General features: G+C 47.4%; 3 protein-coding genes across 6 annotated transcripts in view; 1 reads left to right on the top strand and 2 right to left on the bottom strand.

The window, feature by feature from the left end:
• Positions 1–202: 202 nt before the first annotated feature.
• On the bottom strand, positions 203–1104 carry GHSR (growth hormone secretagogue receptor). Its single transcript, NM_001323192.1, is given in 3 exon segments — positions 203–237; positions 239–1095; positions 1097–1104. Coding segments are annotated over 3 exon segments (900 nt in total).
• Positions 1105–2671: 1567 nt separating this feature from the next.
• On the bottom strand, positions 2672–13855 carry TNFSF10 (TNF superfamily member 10). 4 transcript variants are annotated; one of them, XM_085513672.1, is made up of 6 exons: positions 13700–13855; positions 11005–11157; positions 10006–10048; positions 9529–9639; positions 8115–8213; positions 2672–4417 (listed from the first exon to the last, which is right to left on the bottom strand). In XM_085513672.1, exons 1-6 carry the CDS (start codon positions 13838–13840, stop codon positions 4383–4385), a joined length of 582 nt encoding a protein of 193 aa, XP_085369798.1. In that variant the 5' UTR covers positions 13841–13855; the 3' UTR covers positions 2672–4382. The 4 variants fall into 4 exon arrangements, with proteins under 4 accessions (XP_085369798.1, XP_085369799.1, XP_015727439.2 ...); XM_085513673.1 differs by having other exon boundaries at positions 8115–8210; XM_015871953.3 differs by lacking the exon at positions 2672–4417 and having other exon boundaries at positions 5398–8213.
• LOC107318309 (uncharacterized) overlaps positions 10698–27547 on the top strand; it is a 34836-nt gene continuing 17986 nt past the window's right edge. The window contains exons 1-8 of the mRNA XM_085513674.1: positions 10698–10806; positions 11026–11218; positions 15024–15099; positions 15274–15422; positions 16692–16844; positions 19745–19893; positions 20833–25746; positions 26990–27249. Of these exons, the coding sequence (XP_085369800.1) occupies positions 15302–15422; positions 16692–16844; positions 19745–19893; positions 20833–20877 (468 nt within the window). The 5' untranslated portion in view covers positions 10698–10806; positions 11026–11218; positions 15024–15099; positions 15274–15301 and the 3' untranslated portion in view covers positions 20878–25746; positions 26990–27249. The remainder of the gene's footprint in view (positions 10807–11025; positions 11219–15023; positions 15100–15273; positions 15423–16691; positions 16845–19744; positions 19894–20832; positions 25747–26989; positions 27250–27547) is intronic.

Raw genomic sequence — 27547 nt, 5'->3', positions numbered from 1 at the left:
AAAATCAAATAAACTATCCTCTGTAAATAATGTTGGTATCCACAACCAAAGATGTTCTAAAAATCTCCAGGGCAAGAGCTAATTGCAACGAGGGTATTTGTCTTTGTCAGAGGTTGTTATTAAAATCTCCTTAAGTGTTTTAGAGTCCCCAGAACCAACCGGTTAGAAATAAATCAAAGGAAAAGGAAGAGTTGTTCTGCAATTACCTTAAAGCGGAGCCCTTTGTAGGAAAGGTTCTGCTTTCCTTTAGAAGCAATGACAGTGATCTGGCACTGCTCGGCCCCCCTCTCTTGCACACACACAAGCACACACACTTGCAAACATAGAGCCCAGGGAGCCATACCTAGCATCTTCACAGTCTGCTTGTTGTTCTTGTCCCTGATGACAGTGCTCGGACCGATGTTCTTCCTCTTCCTCCTCCAGAGCTTCCTCCCGATGAGGCTGTACAGCACCGTGAGGCAGAAGACAGGCAAGAAAAAGAAGATGCTGGAGATCCACACCATGATGGTGAGCAGCCCCGAGCGGATGGCGTACTCTGTGGCACGGCACTCGTTGGTGCTCAGCGGGTTGGTGCCGTTCTCGTGCTCGACGCCCACCAGGACGAAGATGGGGCCAGCACTAATGAAGGAGATGGCCCAGAGGATGAGGATGACCAGCTTGACCTTCCTCTTGGTGATGATCACCTTCGCTCGCAGAGGGAAGCAGATGGCAACGTACCGCTCCACGCTGAGCGCGGTGATGTTGAGGATGGTGGAGTAGGTGCAGCTCTCGCTGATGAACTGGAAGAGCTTGCACAGGAGATCTCCAAAGTTCCAGGGCCGGTACTGCCAAAGGCGGAAGAGGTCCAGGGGCATGCAGAGGAAGATGAGCAGGTCGGAGAAGGCCATGCTGGACAGGTAGAAGTTGGTGGTGGTCCTCATGTCCCGGAACCGTGACACCACCAGCATGGTCATCATATTGCCGAGGACCCCGACGACAAAGAGGAGGACGCAGGCGACGGTGATGCCTGTGAGCACTGGTGCGGGGAAGAGGCGCAGCGGGGACTCGCCGCCCGTTCTGTTCTCCGCGCTCCCCTCCCGCATCGTGCCGCTGCGGGCTGCGCATCCCCGCGCGGAGCCGCTCCGTGCCCGGACCGGGGCTGGGGCAGGTGCGGGAGGCGGGGACGGACGCGGCCCCGCTCCGCCCCCCTTCCCCTCCCGAGCGGGGGCCGGTCCCTCCGCGCGTCACGGCGGGCGTACGCGCTGCCTCCGCGGGTGCGGAGCGGCCCCGCGTTCTGCGGTGAGTTTAGTCCGACGTACGCGCTTTGCTCGTCCTTTCCCTCTGCTCCCCACCGTGGGACGCCCCTCCGGGGCCGGGCGGTCCCCGCAAGTTCCCACCCCCTGGCCGCGGTGCGGGGCTGCCCGCTGAGCTCCATCCCCATAAGCTTGCTTTCCGCTTGCCGCCGTCGAGGCGGTGAAGGGCGATGGCGTGAGCTCTTGGAGCAGCTGTCGCTTCTGGGATGGGTCAGTGCGGCGTTTTCTACGCGTGTAAAATCCCGGCTCCGAGATGCGCGGGCTGACGGGCTCGGGGACGGCTGCGGTCACTGTCCGTCGTTTCGCTGCCCTTGGATCTTGGCAGGAGAACGATAAGGCTACAGACGGGTGAAGCTGCAGCCGTGCCCTCTCTCTGATTCACCTGCAATTCCGTTCTCATTCAGCGCAGCTCTGCGCATCGCAGGCACATCCCTCGGAGCTGCTGGGCTCCCCAGCTGCAGCATCCCGCATCCCTCTGAGACTGATCCCGATGCTGTGAGAGCCCCGGCTGAGGGAAGGAAGCTCAAGGTGAGCTCAGGGGCAGAACAGGGACCCCCCTCCCCCCGCCCACCACCACTCGTGCTCTGGGTGCACCCTGGCATTTGGCTTAATGCAGGCAGCGAGGAAGCAGAGCCTGGTGGTGCTTTTCACGTGCACGCTCGCATATGTATGCCCACCATCTGCTGGTGCTGCTATTTCACAACTGCCAGGCTTTACTGAAGAACAGAGCATACGCACGGGGCAACACGGCAGTTACTCTGCCTGCTCCTCAGGATGTGCCTGTTGGCAGCTGAGCACTTTGCAGCACTTTCCATAGTGATGCATTAGCCTTAATGCCCTGTATTTATCCTAATTTCAACACTCTTTGCAGCTCCGTTGGAGTCAGTTATTGGTCATTCCTGTTCTTGCACCATGGGACAATTTTGTAGCAAGTTACTTGAGAGCTGCTAAATTTTATGGAGTAGAGCCACAAATTAATTCATTTGGGGGGGGGGGGGGGAGGGAACCAAAAAAACAAAAAGGAAGAGATTATCGTCCTCCCAGTTCATTTATCCAGCTGCCCATATAATTGCTTTACTTATTTCTGAAGAAGAATTGTGGGCTGGATGTCACCAACATCCAGCTATTCCAGTTCCATGTTGACTCTGACCTCATTTAAATGATGTATTTACATGACAGAGCAGCGGGCAACTGTCCCTCTATAGAATACCCCGAGTTGGAAGGAACCCATGAGGATCATGGAGTCTGGCTCCTGGGAAGCTGCCAAATAGTTCCCATTATTCTAAAGAATGCCTTCACTTTTCCCACCCCTGTACATTCTCAGACCAGTGACACGAGCTGCAGGATCTGGGTGCTTGGCAGAGCAAAGTGCCTGAGGCTGCGGCTGTGACCTTGCAGGGAGCAGCCTTTATTCTCATGAAATTCCTTCCATTTTTGCTGAGTTGCATCTTGATAAAAACCCTTTCCCTTGGCAGACAAGAGCTCCAGTGTTTGAGACAAATCTTGTCCTTTTGTGAAATGGCACTTCAACTGAGGCGGCAGCAGATCTCTGTCCTCCTGGCAGCCCAGGTTCGTAATACAGTGAAATAACACTTAATTCACTGGGAGTTTGATGCCCTGACCCACTTGGATCAGGGATTGCAGTCATTCTTTGAATCCAACAGCTTCGCTGCCCTGCTTGTTCAAAGGGATTTTGAAGCATGATTCAGGAGTGGCTTTTCCTTCTTAGGGTCAGTGCCAGAAAAAACAACAGCTGAGAGAGAAGAAAGCAGTCCCAGTTTTTGATTCTTTGGATATTGAAGGCAACATCTTAATGGGGCATAAAGAACCAAAATGCCACTAAGTTGGTGTGATGATGAGTTCCTGCTTCTACTCTGCATATACTGAAGGACAGTGGTGAGAGAAGACAGAATGGCTGTGAGAGAAGGTGCTTTCAGGCACTCATCTACCTGCCCTCAGCTGCAGGAAAGGTACTTTATGTTGCCTTACCAACCACAGGGAAGATTGAAGTCATTAATATAGCTGGGATGAGAGAAAGAGGCAGAAGATAAGGACATTTTATGCACAAGTTTATCTGCTAACTAAATGAACATCCAGAACAGACACTGCAAAAATACTTCAAAGCAAAACAAAACAGCATTACAGGGGACACTCACCTTTCAGGGAGCTCAGAAAATATTGCTGCTTCCCTTCTGCAGCATTAGAGCTGTACCGAGTGCTGGAGGTAAGGTAGAGTTTCTGTTGACTGTGTTTTGAGATCTCTGTCCTACGTTCCATTCTGCATTTCAGTGCAGAGATGACTTTACAGTTGTTTGTATGGAAGTTAACGTCTACAAGCTGACTTTGAAATGCTGTTTGTTAATGGGCCAGCGAAGATGTGCTCTAATGCACTGACTTGGAGGCATCCATGTTAGGTTTGCCTTTGCAGTGTGCTTCTGCTCCATGTGCCATTAGGTCACAGTGGTGTGGGGATGTTCTTCTTGGGCCACTTAGTGTACATGTTCCCCTGTCACCACTATGTTTGTTCTGCATCAGAAGTACAAAGGGTTTGTTAAATAGCATTTAGCATGAGAGTAGTAGGAGATGAGTCCAGCATTTCTGCAGTGTCACTGTCAACCTCCCTGGCTGCTCCTGGCAGCAGGCACCTTTCTGGTGCCATAGGACAAATGGCCCCATAACAGAAGCCTTGTAGCCAAGGGCTGGGGATGCTCACCTGACTCACACACGTGTGCTACTTGTAGTACACCTTATGACTTGTGTTAGTGCTAGAACATGCAGGATGGGATTGTGCATTTGTGCATTGTTGGTCATGCTGTCCTGATGGTACTTTGGGTTCTTTGTGAAATGGAGAGAAAAAACTGACCTGAATCCACCAGCAGATCCACAATTCATCCTCTCAGCCCTCATCCAGTGGCTGTAAGGCATAAACAAGGATGGCTTTGTACAAACTGGGGATTATACAAGCTGAAGAATTCAGTCAGACAAAATCAAGTGCCTTGAAGAGGTGTTTGTTCCTTGGATTCTGTTGTGATCGCATAGTTAGCTTCTAAAAGGCAGTTTGAACCTTGGATTCCTTAAGCGTTTGTTCATCTAGTAAGTGTTGCACGTTCTGTGTTCACTGTTACCTGCGTCAGACAAGGAACATGAACTAGGTTAGCACTGACAGAGCAGCCAACAGAAAGGGGAAGCTGCTCAAACATACTCCTGCCCCAACCTGCTGCCCTGCGGTCCTGAGCACCGGCAGTCAGACAGCATCTGTCACAGCCCAGTGTCTAATTTGATGTCACCTGGAAGACTTTCCCAAGGAGCTAATGGAGATGGCAGTACTGGCTTAGCAAAGCTGCAGGAAAGGGAGTGCTGTTAGAGCAGGCAGCAGTGTGGTGCTCTGGCACTTAGCAGGGATGGATGCCCTGTCAGGCAGAGGAGAATGGGTGTTTTTTTGTTCGTGTGATGTAACATTCAATTTCTGTCTGAACAAATGAATGGAAGAGAGAGTTCTGAGGAAAACAGCTACAAATGTCCATGTTATCTATACATTAAAAAGTCCAACCCGTGAAAAGTTGGGTCAGACCCCAAATTATCCTAATCCATCTTCTGTTCCTGTTACTGAATGGAACAAGGCGCCTTGGAGAAATGAGCAAGTTCTCATCTCAGTCTGTTAGTTGTGTTATTTCGATCACTGCGTTCAGTCTTTTCTTAGCCCTATAAATGTAGATGTCATATGTATGAAAAGTGTAATTACAGGTCTTAAAACCCCAGGGTCTGATCCAGGATTCTTATCTCTTTGCATAGAGTACAAGGAATGCATCCCTGATCCCGCCTGGTCAAGCGAATCCTGCTGCACTGCAAGCAATAACAACTACATTTACTGTGAGGCAAAGAGAAGCGGAAAAATAGCAGTAATGAAGCAATGCAAGGTAAAATAACAGGCAGTTAGCTGCTAAGTCCCCTTTCCCATGGAAACACCAGAAAAGAGAGTTGAAATAAAAGCAGACTGTACAAAAGGGATGATTTCTTCCCAACCCCTGCAGGCATCCCTGTGATATGGGGTGCAGTCATTGGGCTGCTGCTATGGAAGCCAATAAACACCAGAGTGCTCAGGAAGTATTTACTAAAAATGTTTTATATAAAACAGATGTAGAAAAATTACAACCTTTACATGTTTACCGCAACCCACACCCATATATAAAAATTTGCTACATTCACCATTCATCATGAAGTGAGATGAGTAGTGTGACTCAACGCAAATGTACAATCAGAACTTGATATATCTTTCCATTAATCTTCCAACATGTCCTGTCAGGCACCTCTTGACAGTCTCTCCCCAGGATAATGTCTGGCAAACATCCCTTTGGATTATTCCAAAATAAAACGTGATTACTTGGTGTGATCCTCTGCTCTGCGTGCAGGGCCTAAGAATAGGTACATTTAGATTTAGAAATATAATGCCCAGGAGAGAGCAAAGAACTCCCCGTCCTAGTAGATACTGGGAGCCAGGGAGAGAACATTGAATAAAGCAAAAAGTGTCGTAGTTAGTCTTCATGTCAGCTGCAAGCGTGTGAAGTCCCCCACAGATCCCATTCTGTCAGCCCACAATTGCTACATTACACAGATTGGTTCTTACCCACATAGAGGGCTTCCGACCCTTAAGAAAGCACTGGAAAATGCTTTTTCACAGTTCAAATAAAATCTCTTTCAAATAACTTTAAAAAAATATCTTTAAATTTTTGGAAACAAACAAAAAAACAAACAACCCTCCCCTCCCTTTACCCCCCCCCATCTCATCATATTCATGAGGGAAAATAAGCAGCCACGAAAGTCAGGTGCCCCCCCATCCTTCTCTGCCAGGCAAAACAATTTCTGAATTAAGTCCTGAAATTGGGAAGGCAATTCCAGGTATGTTTTCTGTTCTACGTCAAAACAGATTTGAGTTGGATCCAAACCATGTACTCTAGTAAACGATGGAGAGATTCACAGATTTGATTACCATTGAAATCATTATATACGATGCTGTGTTGAAACAGCAGGCTGATGTTGGACTTGTTGTTTCAGGCTCACACCTGTGTTTCATTGTCCTGAAAACAAAAGGAGGGCTCTGCTGAAGGACGCTGCTGTTGTGAAGGTCTCTGCTATTGAAGTGACCAACCAGAGAAGCCCAGGTGAGCACTGGCCCTTGTGCCCCTTCAGTGCCTCTTGTAGACAAAGCGGAGATGAAGGATGCACGTCTCTCTGTGCACAGTGATTTAATTACCACAATGCAAGGTGAATGGGAAGGTTCCCACGGCAACCTTAATATATTTAAAAAACAAACAGGTTTTCTCGTGGCGATACTGTGTTGACTGAAAGTAGCACTCACAAAGCATCTACCTTTTTTGTCCTTTTTTTTCCCCCCGCTTTGTCCCTATGACACTGCTGCAGATGGGCTCATTTATGCCCATCCAACTTAAGACTCACATCCAACTGCAGTCCCGCTCATACAATTAGTGGTCAGTTTAAACTTCAAACAAGCTACAAAAGCTTTGCAGCCATTCCGACAAACAAAATAAGCATCAAAATAGCATTATCTGAACTGTAGCTGCTGGTTAAGCATGAATAGTTGCGTATGTTTTCCCTTAAACGTTAGTCATCAGGCTGTCATTCTGCCTTGCACCTTTACATAATCCGGGCCAGTGCAAGTAAACACGGAATAATTGTGTCATGCTCAATTTGTGGCAAATGTCGAATAGGATTCAGCATTTAGAGAAAAACACTTTTTTGTTTAACATCAAGTACTTGCTGTCAACAAGTGTAACTGCATTACTGAGGCTGTTGGAGGCACGGTGAAATCTTTGCAGTGCAGCAATTAGGTAAATAGGCGCTGCCGTAATGTGCTGATCCCAAAATACCGATTGATTTCAGAACCTCTCCTGTGCCCTTTCAGCAGCTGCTTTTACGTGCAATACACTGATTGAGAGAGAGATGTGCTTACTCAAGCCATGATCCTGGAAAATGCTTAAGCACATATTTAATTTCAAGCATGTAAATACCCCAGGTTTAGTCAGACTGCGTACGCTTAAAATTAATTAGGTGCTTAAGTGCTTTGGGAGATGAGATGACGTGCAGTGTGAGCTTCCCCTTAGGGAAACTCTGATTCCAACAAAAATATCCAGAATAGTTCCACTGGAGACTATGAGGGCGCCTTGCATAAGAGATGCAGTTGACAGGTGGAACCTTCCCTCCAGCCCATCGGCTCCATGGTACATGCAGGACACAGCATAGCACTGGGCTACACGCGATGTGCCCAGCTCATGCCACACAAAGCACTGCTGACCTGCTGCCACCAAGCTCCTTTCTGGCCATGGCAGTGAGGGATTGAGTGGACCAGAGGGAGCCTGGTTTTGCTGCTGTTGTTATGGTGTCTGCTTTGTATCCTGTTTAACATAATTTTGTATTGGTCCTGGCTTTGCTTCCTCCAGAGCACAGTTTTTGTATTTTAAGCAATCATGAAGGCTCCAAAGAAGCTTGCTTCCTTGTCCATGTCAACTATATCACTGTTACTGACCGAGACAAAAATCCTGTCCTCCCTTTTCAGCTGGAACACCCCGCCCTGATAGATGGAGTAAAGTCCATACTCAGCTTTTTTGGACCAGCAGCTTGTTCTTGCGCTTTTCATGAGCAGAATGGGATCTGGGTAATTTGTCAGTTTGTAAATGTACTGGACGAGCTGCTTGGGATTCCTTATTCGTTCCAACAAACCCGAGTCCTCATTCTCACTTTCACGGAAGCGAAAGTAAGTCTGTGAGTAGATGTAATAGTAGCCTGTCTGGGGCACTACCAGCTCACCATTCCACAGCTCCACGTTGTAAAGGAAGGAGTGGCCTCTCCTCGACGACTCCCAGCTGAGGATTTTCTGCCCGATGCCTCTGTGGGACAAGTAATCTACTTGGGAAAGAAGAGAGACGTGAAGTTAAAAGCCTGCACAGCACCTGCTGCGAGCAGACAGGTAGGAAACCTGCCCTTCCCAGAGCAGTTTATTAGCTCCATCCTCTCAAAACAATTAGAAAGTCCACAATTAAGCTGTTCAGCACTACGTGAGAATTCACATGAACTTCATCTTTTTTCTTTCTGCTCCCAAATAAAGAGAAAAGCCGACGTGTTGTTACTTGGTAACAAAGTTAAAACATCAATTTGTGGCTGATACCCTCTGAGCTGATGAAACCCCACGAAGCCTTTCATTAACAGGGCCTGAATGTCACATCTCCTTGCCCATAGGTCTGTCGCCATAGCAGCTGGGGCTTGCAACAGAAGGAAATTAAAGGAAAGAGAAGAGGAAAGCTTAACATCAGGAAGAGAATTTTTGTTATCCAATGAAGATTCCCAAAGAGAAGTCAGTGAGGTACCAAAGAGAACAAGGTTTCTTCCCATCCTGTGAGAATCAAAGAATGGCTAGTGTGGAGGGGATCGCAAAGAGCATCTTGTTCCAACTCCCTGCCATGGGTAGGGGATGCTCTTCTCCAAGCTGAACAAGCCCAGTTCCCCCAGACTTTCTTCCTAAGCGAGGTGCTCCAGCCCTCTGATCATCTTTGTGTCCTTCCTCCGGACTTGCTCCCACAGCTCCACATCCTTCTTGTGCTGGGGGCCTCAGGCCTGAACACAGCACTCCAGATGGGGCCTCAGGAGGACAGAACAAAGAGGGCAATTCCCTCCTTCTCCCTGCTTGGCAGCCTTGCATACTGTTGGCCTTCCCAGCTGCAAGAACACACTGTTGGCTTGTGTTGAGCTTTTTGTCCACCAGGACCTCCAAGCCCTTCTCCGCAGGGCTGCTCTCAGCAAGTTCTTCTCCCAGTCTGCACATGTATATGAGACTGCCCCAACCCAAGTGCAACACTTTGCATGCAGCCTTGCTGAACCTCATTAGGTTCACATGGCCCAGTTTTCAAGCCTGTCCAGGTCCCTGTGGATGGCATCCCTTCCATCTACTGTACTGACTGCAGCACTCAGCTCGGTGACATCCACAAACTTGCTGAGGGTGCACTCAATCCCACTACATCACTGATAAAGACACTGAAGATGGGTCCCTGAGGGACACCGCTTGTGAACGGCCTCCACTTGCAATGAACTGAAAAATACATTCTGTTGGACAAGGAGACTCATTTCTTTCTTGCTATTAACTCCATGCAAGTATAAAAGCCTATGTTAACTCCAGCTACAAGTGAGAGGGCAGCTCTGTGACTGCTGCATGAAGGCTGTCCCTTACTGTGTGGGGATGTGGAGCTCCTCTTGCTGCTGCCCGTCAGGTGTGCTGCTATCCTGAGCGTGGAGCCTTGCGGCGGCTCTTCCCTGCGTGGCAGTACCTGGGTCCTGTCACCTACATGGGGATGAGAAACGGGATCACCAGTGAGAAGCAAAGACATAAGGAGACGTCTCTGTCCCTTGCTGAACGCGGCTGTGGTGTCTGGCTTTAGGTTTTTAACTGGTTAAATTACAAACCGAATGCTCTTGGCTCGTCCCCAGGCCAGGCACATCACTGCCCCTCAGACCCTTTAGGACCACCCTTCTGGCTCCTGGAAATCTGCCCTCCTGAACCAGGTAAGCACTGTCCCATACCCTGTGTAACTGCACAACACCTGAGTCCCTGTCTTCTGGGTTTTACACTACTACTAAAGTCACTACACCCATTTCAGACACCACCAGCAGCTCCCTTTTACCGCAATTAATAGAATTATTATAGTACCATTGATTGCAGACATGTTTTCCTGAAGGATTCTTGACATCATCTGCCAACAAACAGAGAAAACTCATTAGCTTGTCAGCTGAAAGCAAAGGATGCAGAAAACTCTCCATCTCCCACTCACAGATGCATGCTATTCTGAATTTGATCAACGAGCTAATAAAAAAGCCTATTAATTTGTCATAATGAAGTATTTCTGTGATTCTGTGATTTCATATCTTTTATGCAACTAAACCCTAGGGAAACGTTTTCAAGAGAACTCAGCCATCTGGGTTTAAATCTCTTGCAAAATCAGACCCTAATGCTTTTCTTAAATGAGATGGTGAACAAGGACCAGCTTCCATTCACACATTTGGCAGCGCTGCACATCTGTGGGATCTTGGCTCTGGGAAATGACATTTAATACCCCTACCTGAGTTTTTAACTCGGGATGTTTTACTCTGTGCAGCTCTCTCCTTCCCATTTGCTGACTGCTGGTTACCTGCAGTGGTGCAGCAGCCCTGCTGATGCTCTGGGATGATTCATTCTGGCTGATGGATGCTGCCCCTGGGTTGCAGCCAGCTGCCTGCTCTGCCTCAACACATTTCTCACCACCCATTCATCCACCCATCCAAGATTTATCTCCAGCAGCATCCAGGCAGGCTTTTTGCAGGCAAACAGGAGCTGGTGGATAGGTCAGATCTGTAAACACCATGTTTTCCTCCTGCAGGGCTGCAGGGACTTCACTGGCAGAACTTCACCCAGAAGAGACAATTTCAGAATGCAAACACAGGATCCATCCTGGGATGCAAGACTTGCATTCAGGTAAGTTTCAGCCTGAAGTGAATATTTATGCATGAGAGGAACTCTTCACGTGCTGGAAACCAGAATCTAAAAACAGTTCTGATTTTTCAGCCAGGCTCATTTTCACTTCCCACTTCATCCCGCTATTAGCATTCTTTACATACTTTAGGATCTAACAGCACCACGCTCCACCACTCCAGCACATCAGCTCCCAAATACCTTTTTAATTAACTTCCCCAGGTGCCACTTCACTTGCCAGCAGGGGTCAGCCACTCTGTCTTTGCTTTCCACCACGTCCAAGTTCTGGATGAGGTCTCCCAGCTCCTCCCCAGTCAGACAAGCAGTGCCACTCCTGGAGTACGTGTCCCGGAGCTGCAGCAGGAGAACAGCCACCATTTGTCACCTGGGATCTGCTCACAACCCTCCAGCTGGGGTACATCACTGAGCTCTCTATGTGTGGGAACACGCTTTCTCTTCTTACAGATATTTGCTAGTGTGATACAAGTTGTGAATATAGAGACAGAATGAGGAATTAATCCTGAGTTTACATATTTATTTAATTATGATGAGGTAGCTAATATGCAGGAATGCATTTATATTATCTCTATGGACGTAAAGTATCTGGGTAATTAGGATCTGTGTGAATACCCAGCACTCAGACAAACAAACTTTGTGAAAATTCAATACTCAGATTAATGTGAATTTGTCACGTTCCGCTTTCAAAGCCTTTCTTTTTGCACAAGGGATTTTCCTTCACAGATTATTGAGGATAAAATCAAGTATTGAACCGTAATGGCATTTTCCATTCTATTTTATTAGCCAGTGCCACTCACAACCCAGGCTTTCTCTTTCGGTTGTCTATTATGTATCCCACCCATATCCTGCCCGGGGCCTGTGTTTGACCGGACAACAAAGATAACATCTGGGTTCAAACAGAATTATAATGCTGAGTGCTCATGGCATGGGCTTATGTTTTTACCCTCTGGTTACAGAGGGTAACTGAATCCTTTGATAAAGAGGCAAGAGCAGCAGAAATGCTGACTCCTGGGGCACCTTGCAGGTCTGGTTGGAGTGGTATTTTAAAATCAAAGCTATTGTTTCAAGAAGTCACACCAAGTGGTTGAAATTGTGTGGTTTTAAGGAAAAGCAGCCCTTAAAGCTAAGGGCTCTGATGGCTTTAGCCATGCTGCTCTGGTTCAGTGAGTTTAGCAAAAACAAGCATGCAGATGGAGTACTGCCGTCATTCCCTCACCAAATGGGGTAGTGCTCAGCTCCAGGCCTCTCCCTCATATCCGCAGGCAAACAGCACTGCACCTCTGCCTCTTCCTCACCTGTTCTGAACCCCAACACTTCACCTCTCTGCCACTGCAACTGCATTTTCCCTCCACTGGGAAATCCTCAGGGCTCACAATCTCGTACCAGAACCCACACGGCACTGCAGGGCTGCTGTTGTTTCCCTTGTGGGCAGAGAAAGCAAGGCAAGATTTCTGCAGGACTCACCCAGATAAGGTATATCTGCAGCACAGAGTCTGAGGACAGGGCCTATAGAGAGCACCCTGTTGTCTCCTCCTGCCCCAGGACCGGGGCTGTTTTCAAAACAAGGAAATGTGTGGCTATTTTCTTTGCAGCCCACATCCTAAAGCACCGTGAACTTTATTGTGCTCACATCTCCTCACTTCCTTCGATAGCAAAAGTGCTAAAACAAACGGGTGGATCCAAGGACTCAGGTTGGCTGGGGAGAAAAAAAGCCACTATCTTATGTTATTTGTTTGGTAGTGATGAAAGTATCAGCATTAGCAGTTTGGTGAAGGTGCAGAAATGCCAGGTATGGAGCCCTCAGTACAAGAAAGACATGGAGCTGTTGGAGAGGGTCCAGAGGAGGGCCATGAAGATGATCAGGGGGCTGGAGCACCTCCCCTATGAGGACAGGCTGAGGGAGCTGGGCTTGGTCAGCCTGGAGAAAAGAAGGCTGCGGGGTGACCTCATTGCAGCCTTTCAGTACCTGAAGGGAACTTATAATCAGGAGGGGTGTAAACTCTTTGAAAGGGCTGATATTAGTAGGACAAGGGGAAATGGTTTTAAGTTGAAAGAGGGAAGATTTAGGTTGGATGTCAGGGGGAAGTTCTTTACTTGGAAAGTGGTGAGGTGCTGGAACAGGCTGCCCAGGGAGGTTGTGGATGCCCCGTCCTTGGAGGTGTTCAAGGCCAGGCTGGATCTTATAAACATGGGAGTTCGGTGTCCCTGCCAGGCAGGGGAGGAGGGGGTGGGGGGGTTAGAGCTTCATGATCCTTGAGGTCCCTTCCAACTCGGGTCATTCTGTGATTCCGTTCCGGGCTTTGTGTAAAGGGAAGAAAAGGAGGAGCGCTCTGACCTGTACTCTGATGTTTCTGTACTAGTCTTTATTCTCAGTATTTTGCAAGTGAATGAAATGAAACGAGTGCAGCTCCGCGGTGCCATCAGCAGGCAGGGCTCAGCTACAAGTTGAGCAGCAACATCTCTCGCCCTCCCTCCCAAAGCACCAACCCCCAACGCAGGGAGCACGCGGGTACCCGTAGCATGGAGGGCGGTGCGGGGTCCCTCCATGCAGCAGTGGGATGCACTGCAGGACGGTGCGGGCCGGGGGCTCACGGCTCGTATCACAGCTTTGGAGGCTTTTTTGTGCCCCCCCCCCGGCCCTGCACGATGCTGCACGAGGCTCTTAAAGGCGCCGCCCCCCCCTCGGCTTTTGTCTGGAGCGGTACCATTGTCTGCGGGACATCCGGTGTGAGAGCTGATGCCCCGCACTCAAAGCTGCGCACAAGAAGAAGCAAAACCAACCGCAAAAAGAACAAACAAAACACCCCAAAACCAAAACAACCGTAACTTTTAGGAGCAAAAAACAAGCGTTACCTGCCTGCTACCCCACGGCACCCACCTGCTTCAGCTCGTTGGTGAAGTAAACGTAGGTGACGGCCACGCAGACGGACTGCAGCAGCACCGCAGCCACCAACACGGCCCCGCAGGTGTGTACGGGGCTGAGCCCGTGTGCGGGGCCGAACCCCTCAGCGGGCAGCATCTTAGCGCAGGAATCGTGCGGAGAGTATCCGTAGCCCTTATAAAGGGCCTCCCCCTCGTAGGAGGCGGTGTCGGGCCGCCCCCTGCCCGCTCCCGCCTGCGATAACGATCGTAAAAAAAAACGGCTTCTGTGCCGCCTTGTTTAATGCACCGACCGCGTTTCTACGCGAGAAGTTGTCGGGAGTCGGTTGCAAAGTGAGCTACTAACGTGGAGGAGGAGCCCCGCTGGCTGGGAGGGGTTGTACCCCTTTCTATCCCCATCCTGCACGGAGAACGACTTTGATTGAAGGAAGCAGAGCTGTTTTTTCCCTGTTTACTTTCAAACCGGACAGAAGCGCAAGAGAAACAAAAGTGAAAGCATCTGCTGGACGCTCCTGCATCTCGTAAGGTATCAGAATCATTACGGTTGGAGAAGACCTCTAAGATCCCCAGGTTCAACCCCAACCCATTCCCTCGTGCCCACATCCCTCAGTTCCACATCCCCACGGCTCTGAACTTCTCCAGGAGCGGTGACTCCACCACCCCGTGGGCAGCTGTGCCACTGTATTGGAAGTGCTTCCTAATATCTAACCTGAACCTTCCCTGGCACAGCTCGAGGCCATCAGCTCTCATCCTATCGCTGTTACCTGGGAGCAGAGGCCGACCCCCACCTCAGCACAGCCTGCTCTCAGGGAGCTGCACAGAACCATAAGGTCTGCCCTGAGCCTACTCTGCTCCAGATTGAACCACCCCATTCCCTCAGCTGCTCCCCATAGGATCTGTGTGCAGACCCCTGCGGCCCCATTGCCCTCTGGACGCACTTCAGACTCCAGTGTCTTTCTTGTAGTGAACCTGTTTGCTATTTCCAGTTCTTGCTTTTCTGCACTCAAGTTTTGTCTTTAATAGATGTAAACTCATGCTGAAAATACTTTATTTCAAAGATTCTGAGAGTATAAAATCTCTGTTTTGGTGAAATTCTACAGCAGCAAAACCTCACAGCTGTGACACCAGTTGGAAAGAAGCACCTTTTTAACCAGAAGAAAGTTGTGTTCCATGCATAGCACTGGATGGAAGCAGCTTGCTAGCAAACCCACTGATCCTTCCTGGCTCTTCTATCCTATTAAAGCTTGCCCAGGGAAGCCTTTAACTAGGGATAAGCATTAATCTGTGCAGCAGACTCAGGATCCGTGTTATTGGTCTGGCAGGGAAGCACCTGGCCCTTGAGCCACGATACTTGGGAACTGTTCCTCCTGGCAGTGATGTTTCCACAGCAGGATGGAGGTTAGTGTGTATTTATTTCCGTACTTCCCCAACTGATGCAGATGCTTGTTGTTATCAGTGCTATCATCCCATGAGCCCCAGCACTGCAGGCCTGTGCTCATTTTCCAAGGCAGATAAAGCAGAGGTAACTTTTGGATAAGCAGCAGTTCTCAACAGTGGTTTCTCTGCCCACAGGTATCAAAAGGCACAAAAGGCACAGTCCATGCTGGGCAGCACAGAGTTAACGTTGCACGTGTGGGACAGATCACATCCTGGCTCCTGTGGTTGCTGCCAAGCATTCATTGCTGCCGAGGATCTGGCAAAAGACATGTCTGCAGCCATGGGTAATCCTGTCTCTGCATCACACGAACAAAGTGATAGCACTGAAGCAGGTTCATTGCAGCTCTGGAGGTAGCTGGGAGGAAAGCCATAATGCACTGAGCTGCTGTGTTTCAGATAGGGGAAGAACTGTCCTTTGCACATAACATTGTCCTACTGAGCAATCAGGTAAAGCCTTGAAGCATGACATTTGATTATATTCAATGCAGATGAGTGCCCTTAACCTCCCTTGAAAACAAAAGGCAAACATTTCTCTTTAGGATGCTAGATCTCTGTGCAAATATAAGTCTTTTTCAGAGGCTTCTTCATGGTGAAGCAGAAGTCATATGTCTGTCTAGCTTCGCCCACCTAGTTTCCTGCCAGGACCATCTTGTGGGCAGGCTAATGAGTGCTGGAGTAGCTGTGTCTGTGTCTTGCACTGCCAACACCTGTGCATGTGTAGGAAGATCTGTCATCTATGGTGGTACTGACTGCTGTGGGTATGCCATTAAATTCGGTTTGTTTTTGCTATGAGGAAATGGCCATTTCAGTGCTGTGGAGTTGTTGGGTTGCCTGGTGGCTGCTTGTGGACACCAGTCAGTTGCTGAATGCTGTGTATTCTGATACAGATACTCACTGAGATACAAATGTTCTTGTGCCACTTCTTTTACATCTATTGAGAGACTTCATGGCAGTAGCTAGAACGTTTTATCTGCTCAGTCTTTCAAGCTGCATAGTTCATATAAGAAAAGCAAAAACAAGAAGGAAATCTGGCCATGGATGTTCCAACTCTTTAGCTCTGGGATGCGGAGGACCTGTGGGAGTGAGGTATAGCGATTCTCCCTCAGGAAATAGTCTTTGGAGTCCTTCAGTGCGTTGGTATCTGCAGCATCTCAGATGCAGATCTTTCCAGGTTACCGGGTATGAATTCAAGGGGCTGTGAGAGCTCAGGTTGGCCTGCACTGGACAATACCACCCAGAGCTTTAGAAAAAGCCTTCTGAGATCAGTGATAGGGAAAGCTGTAGTGAAGTGCAGGATGGTGCAGACTGGGAGGGGAAGCTGAATTACTGGTGCATGTTGCTATCACTCAGTTGTAGTAAACCCAAAGGGAGACACTGGAATGCAGGTAACATGCCAGTGACATCGCAGTAGTGAGAAAATTGCACACACACTAATATTATAGAAGGTGTTGCATAAATGTCATGCAGGAAGTGCAGGAATACTTCTTTTGCTTATGTGGATCTTCAGTTTGTGTTTTCAGTGATGCTGAGTAGCAAGTGCATTTTCATTTCAGGCCTGAAAAATGAGTCTTTATGCAGTGAGGAGCAGAATCTCTCCTTAGCTACCAGCAAACCAAGGATCAGTGCTGCTCTGTGGCCTGACTGCTGCACTGAAGGGACCAGTGCTGCTCCAGCACTTAGAGGTGGCAAGTTTGGCCAGGTGCAAGGTGAGTTTCTGGGCTTGAACAGCACTGAAACACAGAAAACAGGGCAGGAAAGAGCGCTGAAAGGGGAGCTGTCTCCCGGGTCAACATGCCTTTATTTTCACCATTCCTACTCCAAAGTTGTGTAATATTTAACTGAAAAATAGAACTATAGCAATATTTAACTCAAAGCAAACTGCTGCCTACTTCACTGAGCTGCAGTGTATTTACTCTTAGAGCTCAGGTTTTTGCTTTGCCGGGCTTGGTTTTTTCAAGTTGAACTCAAGCTGACAGCAGTGTGTGAGAGGAGAACTGGAGTGTCTGGGAACAAAAGGTTTAACAAACACTTCTTTAGTCTCTTAGAAGAAGGATTTCCTTATTTACTTGGGAAGGATGTTCAGAAAGATTCCCGATAATAAACAGCTAATTCCTAAATTCCTAAGGTAGAGAACAAAATATTTTTAACAGCCAGTTTCAGAGCTGTGTATTTGCTGTATGCAGCCCCTTCATTCTGAATAACTCGCAATACTTGTTTTTTCTCATTAGTTGAGATGTGAGTTAACACATAAGCAAACCACAGAGACTTCTCTCAGCAAGTAAAACATTCCCAACTTGTATTCGACTTTGTTCAGTCGCTTCTCTTATTTGTCTGAATATCAACCTTATCAGCAGATTAACTACTATTCTGGTCACTCAGAGCTGCCAGGTAACTTATTAACAGAAGGTTTATTCAGGTAATGCAAATAAAGTGCATTTCAAAACAAAACATAAAATGGCAACAGTTAGTAAGAGCCTTCACAAAGGTGCTTTGAGTCCCATTGAAAACTCGCATTTCTTTTCAGATCTGAATGCACAGTGTTTAGGGATCCACATCATTTCAGACTGTGTTTCCAAGTGGATGTGTTTGTGTAGAGTTGTTGGGTCTTCCTTTAACTGGAAATCAGCATGGGCAGGATTTCTGAACTGGGTAGGATGACCGGATTGTTTAATGGGAGGGAGAGGCTGCAGGAGGTAATGGATAGGGTGTGTGCAAGGGTCCTGCAGCAGGTAGAGTAGGGAGGTCTTGAAAATCCCCACTGCCCCCACATCAGCATAGGAGCCAGGCAAGCCTTGTAAGCTCCTCCTTGTAACCCCCTTGGAGTTGCTTCTTTTACCATGGTTCCTTTGGAGCTGGGGCAGTGGCAGTTCCTGGCCATCCACTCCCACTCTGTACTGGAGCTGACCAGGACAACTGGGGCCACAATGCAAAGGTAGATCACAAAAGAAGGTCAAAAATCACTTATAAAAAGGTTTGTACTGACTCTGTTTTCTGGAAGCTGTTTCGTAGCAGGTACACCAGATTGGTTGGACACAGCTGAGGGCATGACAAGCTGCACAGTGCAGCAAAACATGGGAAGAGATACCTCAAACAGTTTTTCTATGCATGGATGTGATCTTGTGATGACTTATATATGACCTTTTCTAAACACCATCTCCTACAATTGATCATGGATCTTAGATTAAATGAGGAAAACACTCCAGTGCAAGAAAACACTGGCTCAGGGAAGAGCTCAAGGTGAGGAGGGGAACCTTTGCTTTCATGCTGCTCAAACAGATTGGGGGGAAGATCTACCTGATTATTATCCATCATGAAATTAATTTTGGAAGGCAAAGGCGATTAATGAGAAATAGCTACTATTTACGAGAACATTTCATGGGGATTTTTTAATTTCAGTTTTGCTTTTGTGTTCTTTGTTGGTAGTAGTTTCATATCCAGCAGTGCTTCTTGGCAAAGGAAGTGCTAAGTAAAACTTGGTTACACCCATGCTTTGTTCCAGCAGCCACTTCCAGACTGGCACTGGGACAGTGCAGTGGTGCCCTTTGGGAAGGTCTCTGCTGTCTTCTTCAGTTCTCATGGCTGGTTTATGATGTGGTGGCACAAGTTTATGTGATGTATTTAAGGGGCAAAGTGGTACAGGGCTGCACAAAGAGCCTTCATCCAAAGCTGCGGCCTGAGCTCCCCTTTCATGAAAGAAGGGCTGGGGTCATTCACGTGCTCCCTTCCACCACAGTTTAACAACCAACACTTTTTGAGCCATATTGAAACCGCACTGATGTTACTCCATGCCATTGCCCAGATGTATGAAGGACATTTGCCTTATTTAGTGAAATACAGCCCCATCTTCCCCATAACACATATTGAAGAGAAAGGTGGAAGGTGGAGCTGGGTAAGTGCACTGGTGGCTGCAGTGTGAATACTAAGAGCAGCCTGCGAATTTTGAATTCCTCTTTTGACACAAGAGCTTAGCTCCTAAACTAGGAATCAGAGCCCTTGTTCTCACTGTTATCGGCAAGTTCACTGTTTTCACTATTACAACTGAAACAGGAGAACTGGGTGTGTAATTATGTTAATTTGAACAGCAAGACAACTGCATAGCACAATATGTTTGCCAGCTGCTTCTGCTTGCAGCTAATGGCTCTACATGTGTTATTTAAATTACAGGATAGCAGAGGACAAAAGCTCTTACAGATCTAGATATGAGGGTTATCAGGGTTTTTCCATTGTGATTGCCCAAGAGGAGAGATCATGCCCAGGACCCTTGCTGGGAGCAGAGACCCCTGGTGTGCTCTGCAGATTTGCACACAACTGTATTTCCTTTTCTTCTCTTTGTCTTTTTAAGACACTGTTACCACTGCTGACAAGGAATGGGGGTTCTCGCTTTAATTTTGAATCAGTCAAAACTGATAAACCACCCAGAAGTAATGGATGTGCATTTTGAGCACCCCTTATTGCAGCCTGCCTACAGAACCTACTTTCAAGCAGCAATTTCCTCATCTACTCTCTGGATATCTTGTGAGAAGTTAGAAGTGTTTTATAAATACTCCACACGTTGCCTGTTTTTCTCCAGTTGTTTCCTCTTTGCTCACTCAGACATTTTCTCCAGGGTCATCTGAGGCTGTGATAACGTGCAGAGCATCCCTCAGCAGCCTGCCAAGCCTGCAGAAACCTCAGATTTACACCATATCCACCTTCAGCAGAAGTCAGATCATTTGGGATTTGCACACATGGTCCTCAGAATGGAGGTATATACAGGTTTGGTAAATCAGATGGATCCTGAATATATGCCTTGAGTATATGCATGCATATATTGCTCAAGTACTTATATTTCTAGCTTGAATTACAGAATTGTAGGGGTTGAATGTACGCTTATCTTGTTATAAGCATAGCATGCACTTATTCCAAATAAATAATGTGTGTTTTATTCCCAAGGGAGCACAATAGCTGGGCAGGGACAGCAGATTGCAGATAACATGCTTATAATCAATTAGCAAGACAATGCAGTCCTTCGAAGTTTTCTGCAAAGCATTCAACAAATAAACATGCACTGAAACGGAAGGGAAATTATGGAAGATATAAACTGGCAAATGAGAGTTTTGCTAAGAGAAAAAAGCAGATGAGAGCGCATTGTTCAAAAAATCCCTTTTCATGGTGATGCTGATGGCTTTCTTCCTGGAAATTTGGCACTGTGGATGTTTAGAAAGAAGTGTGCCAACTCCCAGTGCAGCTCCTGTGCTCAATGGGTTTCCATCTGGTGGGGCTCAAAGAAGAACCCCTTGCACTCCACCAAATGAGTGTCTCTTTGCCTGCCGTGGAATCCAGGCTCTTTACAGAGCAGGAACAAGGTAGATAGGAGCCCTGATGTAAGTCCTGATGTAGATTAGCAGTGCTCTACCTCCTCTGAAGTGTATGTGTTGCTGGGCCTGTCCCTTCCCTCCTTAGGGACAGCCCAGGTGTGAGATGTCCTGTAGGTTGACGTTCCCAAGCCCTACAGCTCCTGTCACCACTCATGATGGAATGCATGGAAGGAGAAGAAATCATTCTAATGGATGCTTGATCTTGCTGTTGTTCCTTTAGACACCAAACTGTGTCCAGCTGATGGAGGTGTGCACCCTGGGACAACCCAGCACTCCAGAGTGCACCCTTTGCAACATCCATTGCACTCACCTTTATCTTTTTCTCACATTCACGCAGATAGAAAACATCTTGTCCAAGCTGGCTTCCAAAATTTCTCCCTAAGTTCTGCTCTTTGGTGGGGTCTCAGCAGTTACTGCAGAGCACGAGTCCTGTGAAGGTAAGAGAGAGGTAAGAGAGAACAAACAGGGTTTAAGTTCCAGGTCTATAACAGTGTCACCAGTTTTGTGTAGCTGCAGAAGTATCTGTGCTTTATCCTGACTCAAACAGCATCAGAGAAAGGTCAGCTGGTGGTCAGCATCGTGCTTCACTGGGTCAGCAGCACATCTGAATGTTTCCAGGAGATGAACATTTATACGCCCCAAGGAGCATTTTGAAGGTATGCGTTATCTGTTTGTGAAATCCACTTTTCCAAAAGCAAAATATTTATGTCTGAAGCTTTAATTCCCAGTCATGGCAATTCACTTCCCTGCAACTCTGCTCCGTGTTGTGAGTGCTCTGAGCGCAGGGGACGCAGCTTGGTGCTTGGGCTGCGCTCCTGGCAGCTGTAAAAACCGAGTCATAACTTGCACACCAAGTGTTGTGAAATCACTGGCACTGGATGAACAAGGAACAGCTGGATTCCATCCCTTAAAACACCCCATTTTGACTGTAAAGCAGTGCTCATGGTAACGCTAATGTGAATTGAAGATTGTTAGCTAAACATACAGGGAAGCCAAGTATGTCTGTGCACTGGGAGGCATCAACAGGCACGTGCACAAAGACCCTGCTTCACAGACAACCCCTGCAGAGCCACAGGAGCGATGCAGAGACATGCTTTGTGCACAGAGACACCCAGCTAAATGGATTACCTTCAGGCTGCTGAGAAACATCGCGGCCCTTTGGGAGCTGGTGGAGAGGAAGAGTTGTTGGAGGAGCACCATCACTGCTGAGCACATCTGGATGCTGACACAGAATAGAATGAATGACCTGTTGATGCCAACAGCAGGCTGCTGTGTGACTCCCAGCTGCTCACTCCCACTGTTTCCCTTGAAGGACCTTTCCTTGTCCTGTGCCAGCATTGTGCGCACACACAACAAATATTCCATATGGGGTTTTTCTTCCTGCCTGGAATTTCCACAAGTGTTTTGTTGTTAGAGCTGATGAGTCTGGGCTTTGAAATGTGTGCAGGTATCTTTGGGATGGCGCGTTGGATTCGATCCTACCCTTATTCCAGTTAATACCCAAATTCACATGAAGTGCAGCAGGAACGAGCTTGTTTTATGGCGGACAGCCTGGAGACACTGTACTAAACAGTGTGGCTTTCCAAAACTGGATGTGATTGACAGCACTGCCGTAGTGTTTTTTTAGGCTGGAAGGCCAAATAGTCTGTGGAGAAGCCAAATACAGACACGTTTTCTTTATAGTCAGCAAAAAAATGCTTCAAAACCTGCTGAACAGCTGCCAGGCTTTGGGAACTCTGAATGCAATACACACACAATGGGGTCAACTGTCTACCACCATTAAAGGTGAAGCTCTCTCAGAATTAACAGAAATATTTGTGATAATGCCAGCAGAGAAGGTGACCGGCTGTGCTGCAGCTGCTGCATAGAGCCCCGGGGAATCAGGCTTTCCCAAAGAAGCCCTGGGAGCTTGGCAGTGTTGATAAATACCTGGTTACTTTGTCTACTTATACAGGACTCAGGCAGATGAGCAAATTGCTCTGTCTCCATGAACGTTAGCAGTTTCAAAGCAAGATGGCTCTGCCCAATTCCTGTTCCTCCTCGATCTACCTGCTACGAGCTTTCTCACACTGGTGTGAGTTGCTGATGTGGAAGGGGATAGTGTGGCTTCAGCCCCTCTTGACATTCGGGATGCACTTCCCCAGCCTGTTTTTCCATCCTGCTGTGTGAAATTAATTTTGGCAAAAATCTTGAGAGAATTAAACTGCAACAGAGCGACCTCCATGCTCAATTCATATTTGCTGCCTGCCTGATTTATGTTGAAAAGAGGCACTTGGGCATGCCAATTATCCTGTCTTTTATTTGCCTTGTGCATTGAGCCTTTGGCTACTAGAATTAAACTGGAAAATGCAATTAAAAGCATTAGCTGTAGCAAACATACCACGAAATATCATTATATGCTTGACAATGTTCTCCTTCATATTGTTAATCCCCCCAGATCTACCTGTGCTATTAGATTTCATATATGGATTTTATTTTTCTCAATAGACTAAATTAATTGGGATGAGCAAGTTGTGCACCTAATTGTATAAAGAGAGAAAAGGAAGATGTCACCGTACTGCAAAACCTTTTGGTAAACATAGACTGAGCTGGAGCTGGAGAGCAAACATTATTCAAGCTTCAGATGTTTGTGGGTACCTTGACAGTGTTCTGCTTGGCTTGGTACAGCTTGGAAGTTAATGTGTATGAATGAAGTCTTTGGGTGAGACGAGAAGTGCACGGGGTGAGGTAATGAATGCGGCTGGCAGTGTCTGCCAGGGCTGAATGCTGGGCCCCATCTGCTCCCTTCTCCACATCCTCCCAGCTGAAGTTCATCAGATCTGAGTGGATCCATCCTACCACGCACCAAGTTACCTGTATGGGAGCATGTGTTTGTGAGATGCACTGCTGTCATCCTTCAAGGAGCAAACTTAGATGAAAGACAAACTTCCCTTGCTCTTCTTTCCCAGGATAAAACAGACCATCAAAACATACCAACATTCTGACTCAGCGCACAGTTACAGTAAGTTGAAAAGCCAGGAATACACCAACATTGAGCACAGCTGCCAAATTCCTGCGGTTATTTCCCTGTAACACAGTCTGAGGAGAAAAACAATAAAGATAAAATAGGCTGAGATGATACTAACCCTGCAAAGACTGCAAGGTCAGGTTACCGGCTTTGCCAGTGAAGATCCAAGAACACTTATCTCTCATACCACTAAGGTGCATGGCCTTCCTTGTGGTAAGAATATACGTGAGTCATGCAAGTTGCATGCAAAACATCTTTAAAAGGCATCTCTTGATCTCTGATAGAAACACTATTGCAGAGAGAGTTGCTGCTTCCTTGTTGCAAAGACCTGACAGAAGTCCTGCTCACCTTAAGTCTAAACCTTCTCTCTAGCTGTGCAAGGAGTTCCACAGAAAACAGATATCTAAGGCTTGAAGAGGTACATGTGGAAGAGAGAATCGAGAGGAATCTAGTCAGGCCCAGCTCAGTGGTGACATACAATGCCTTGTGTGCTGACAAACAGGAAGGCTGTCATCTCTGCAGCAGTAAAACAGATGGAATTGGGGAAAAAAAGGCAACTTTTTGGCTAACCAGAGACTGCCAGGAGTGGTGATACCTGACTGTGTGCTGTTGGATTGCAACATTTCGCCTGCTTCTATTAGCCCTGGTGGGAAGTAGATAGGGCTGGATAAGCCTGGAGACTTTGCCCTGCTGGACTTACTTAACTTAATGGTTATTGCTCAAGATAAATTAGAACAAAAACATAAATGAAACTTTCTTCACCCAGGGGAAACAAAACTTCCCTGAACTGATACAGTTACCCAAGGTTTCTTTGGGGTTACTCTGGAGGAGGGATGCGGCTTCATGAGGACCCGGCCACATGGCTGGGTGTGTGCAAATGTAGGGGCTGCAGCCAGCTCCCCATGCCTGGACAGCAACCCCAGCTGGTCTGTTTATGAGCATTTCAGGGAAGCAATCCTAGGGATAGGGCTGAGCAGATAAGCCACAACAGCCTTGTTTTCTTCTGAGTTTTCCTGATTGTTTTATTGGTATCTGGGAAATCACCAGGTCAGAATGTTTTGAACACACCTGCCCTGAGCTGCATTTTGCCTGTTGGGAAGGGTTATGGTAAAACACCAGTTAGGTTTTGTTGTTCCAAGTACTGCTTGCCCTGTGCTGGTGCCAGGGGCTCCTTCACACGTAGATTAGATGAGGTAATTATCCATGTGCGGGCAGAACCTGCCTGAGTTCCTTGTTTTCCTACTGGTCCCTCACAGTGACAAAGCTGAGGAGACCCCAGGTCCCCACATGCCCCATGGCTGGGGACAGCTGGCTGCTTTGGTGTGGGGACTCCCATCAGCTGCAGACTCACAGCTCCTAAAGAAAACAGGCTTTCTCTTGGCTGCAGCAGGCTGTAGCTAAGGTCTCAATGTGCTGATACCTTGATCACCTAATTTCTTCCTTACTGATTAGTGTAGTCTCTCCAGCTGCTGTGAGGAGTAGGGTACTTTCAGAGAGCTTCCAATGCTGCCAAGCTTGGAGCACTTTCAGCGTTGTGGATAGTCAAGGAGCAAAACAGCAGGAACCAGGATCCTGGCAGCTGATGAATGTGCATTTATGCATTCAAAACTTGCTCAAGCAAATTGCTGACACTGAGGTGAGCTGCCCTGTGCAGGGCTGGGCCCAGGTGGGCACATGCAGAGGAGTGCAAGAACTGCTCCTGAACCAGCCTCAGCTTGCAGATCCAGCAAGCCAACACCCTCAGAGCTCATGGAGACCTGGCACTTATACAAATGCTGCTGAGAAACTAACAGCGATACTGGGAGGTGGAATTCCCCTCTCCAACACGTGGTAAACATCCTCAGCCTCCCTGTGCACCGGGCCCTGTGCTGCTGGTGGGAGAGCTCAGCACAGCTCACTCCCACTCTTGTTTCTCGTGTTGATTTTTAAACCTTCTCCTGCAATGACAGACCCCTGGATCCTGCGACCACAGCAGTGCTGCTCACAGGAGGGGTTAGGCATTAACAGGAAAAGCACCTTCTGCCTTAACTTGTTTTTCAGCTGGAAAACAGAGATTTGACTACAAATCCTGGTACCGATATTAACTTTTAATGATTTCTGTGTCCTGACTTGCTTCACAGGCTGGCTGGTTTTGCTTCCAGCTCTGCAATACTGAGTCACATAGGGTCAGGCTGAGGTGGACACCTGCAAGTAGAGTGACAGATTGGAGCTGAGTTAACCAAGCTGCCCTTCACTGGTTACAGAGTGAGTAAACAAGCCTGTTGAGGAAGTGTTAGGAGGAAGAGCGTGCAGCTGAGTTTTCTTTGGTGGGTTAACGTGCAAATAGCAGGTTCCCTGCTCTTCACAGCTCAGGTGATACTGTTCTGGGCAGGCAGAAGAGAGCAGAGTGGTCTCTGCTGGGGATAAAGATGTATTTCAAAGGAACACCAAGAAGCAAGTTACAATTAGAATGTACATTTGGGTGGCTCCAAAAGCTGGGATGGGCAGCTGATGTAAGTATGAACTTGCATTTGCCTCAAGGTGACATGTCTTTTAGTTCTTGCTCAAATTCAGAAACTCCCTTAGAAATGCAATCAGGTGAGAAAATTACCAGCCCAAAAATCAGGCTGATGGCAGTCACTGAAACAGGTGGGCTGAGGCCAAATTCATGCCAACAGCCTCACCTTAATTGGAGTGAAAGGAGCACTACAAACCAAGAGTCAGCCTATAATCCTTAAGGAATTGGTTCTAGGTTTGTTACTGTTCACACATCACACATAGTGTATGTATGCATGTTTATACTTATAATAAGTGGTTCGTTAGAGCAAATCAAAACTCCAGTGGAAGAATGGCACTGGTTTGGTTCTGTGTTTTGCAAGGAATCTCAAAGCTCAGATTAGCATGAACTCTGCACCTCATCCGTGTGTAAAGTCATGACTCAGGGCCTGGGCAGTCACAGGTCTTGGCACAGCTCCTGCTATAGGGCTGCGTTCCTCCTGTTTGCAAAACACTCTGCACGTGAGTCTTTGATTTAAACGCTCCCTCTGTTGGCTGCCGTGTGAATTACTGTTTGCTAATTCAACACCTCAGACCGCATTTCAATTGCAAAGAAGTTCCTGGGTTAACAGCAAAAAATCTTTTACTTTATTTCTCTACCACGCTCTGAATCCCGCAGCTCAATTGCGATGCACCTACAGTGTTTGTAGGAGAGACCATTTTCTACTTACACCGCCCATTACCAATGGCTTAAATCTCTCATTACAAAGTGTGTTGCCCCCTTAAGGAGCTCTGCCTCTCCTGCATCCCCAGGCTGTCTTACTATAAAGCACAGCAGATAATATTGTAATTTCTCCCTTAACAAATGAAGGCGGTGATGGAAATATTTAGTGCTGGCTTGTTTATATACAGCAAGAAAAAAATAAAGTAATAATAATAACGAGTTTTGATAAAGGGAGATTTAAAGGGGAGATTGTAGCATTTCCATTTGCTTTTTCTTCTTGTTGAATAGCTGATAAACACAATGAAATGCTGCAGAAAACCACGGTGGAAATATTAAATTAATGTGAGGAGTTGAAGGCAGTCCTGCGGTACGGCTGTGATGTGCTGCCAAAGACTGAACCAGCTCTTATGAAAGGAAGAAATACAGCTGGTCTAGTGCCAGAGAGGAATTAAAAGCCAGCAGAGAGCACGTCCTGCTCCTGGAGACAAAGAAAGGAATGTGTGGTCCTGCTCCTAGGAGGCTTCTCAGCGCAAGGCGAAGGCAAACAGGTATGAAAATAGAAATTGGACATACACTGGGTAAAACTGATTGCAAACGTATCATCTATTAGCACATTTATAGAGCAAAATGAGGGACGTGAGCTCGGCTGCCTGTCCTGAAGGAGAGAGTGACAGCACTTGTGCAGGCATTGTGCCTTATCCACTGCAAACAAACATAGTCAGCATCCATTGACAGATATCAAGGGAGGGAAGGTCATGCACGCTGAGCATGGACACACAAACAAGGATTCCTGCTCTGCAAACATCCACCCTGGTTTGGATCCAGCATTTTGGGCAGTAACTATCA

The sequence above is a fragment of the Coturnix japonica genome, chromosome 12 (assembly GCF_054131305.1).
Source record: "Coturnix japonica strain WE chromosome 12, WE-NBRP24, whole genome shotgun sequence".
Classification (NCBI taxonomy): Eukaryota; Metazoa; Chordata; class Aves; order Galliformes; family Phasianidae; genus Coturnix; species Coturnix japonica.
The sequence above is the reverse complement of the archived record's forward strand: the minus strand, read 5'-3'. Positions and strand labels throughout refer to the sequence as shown.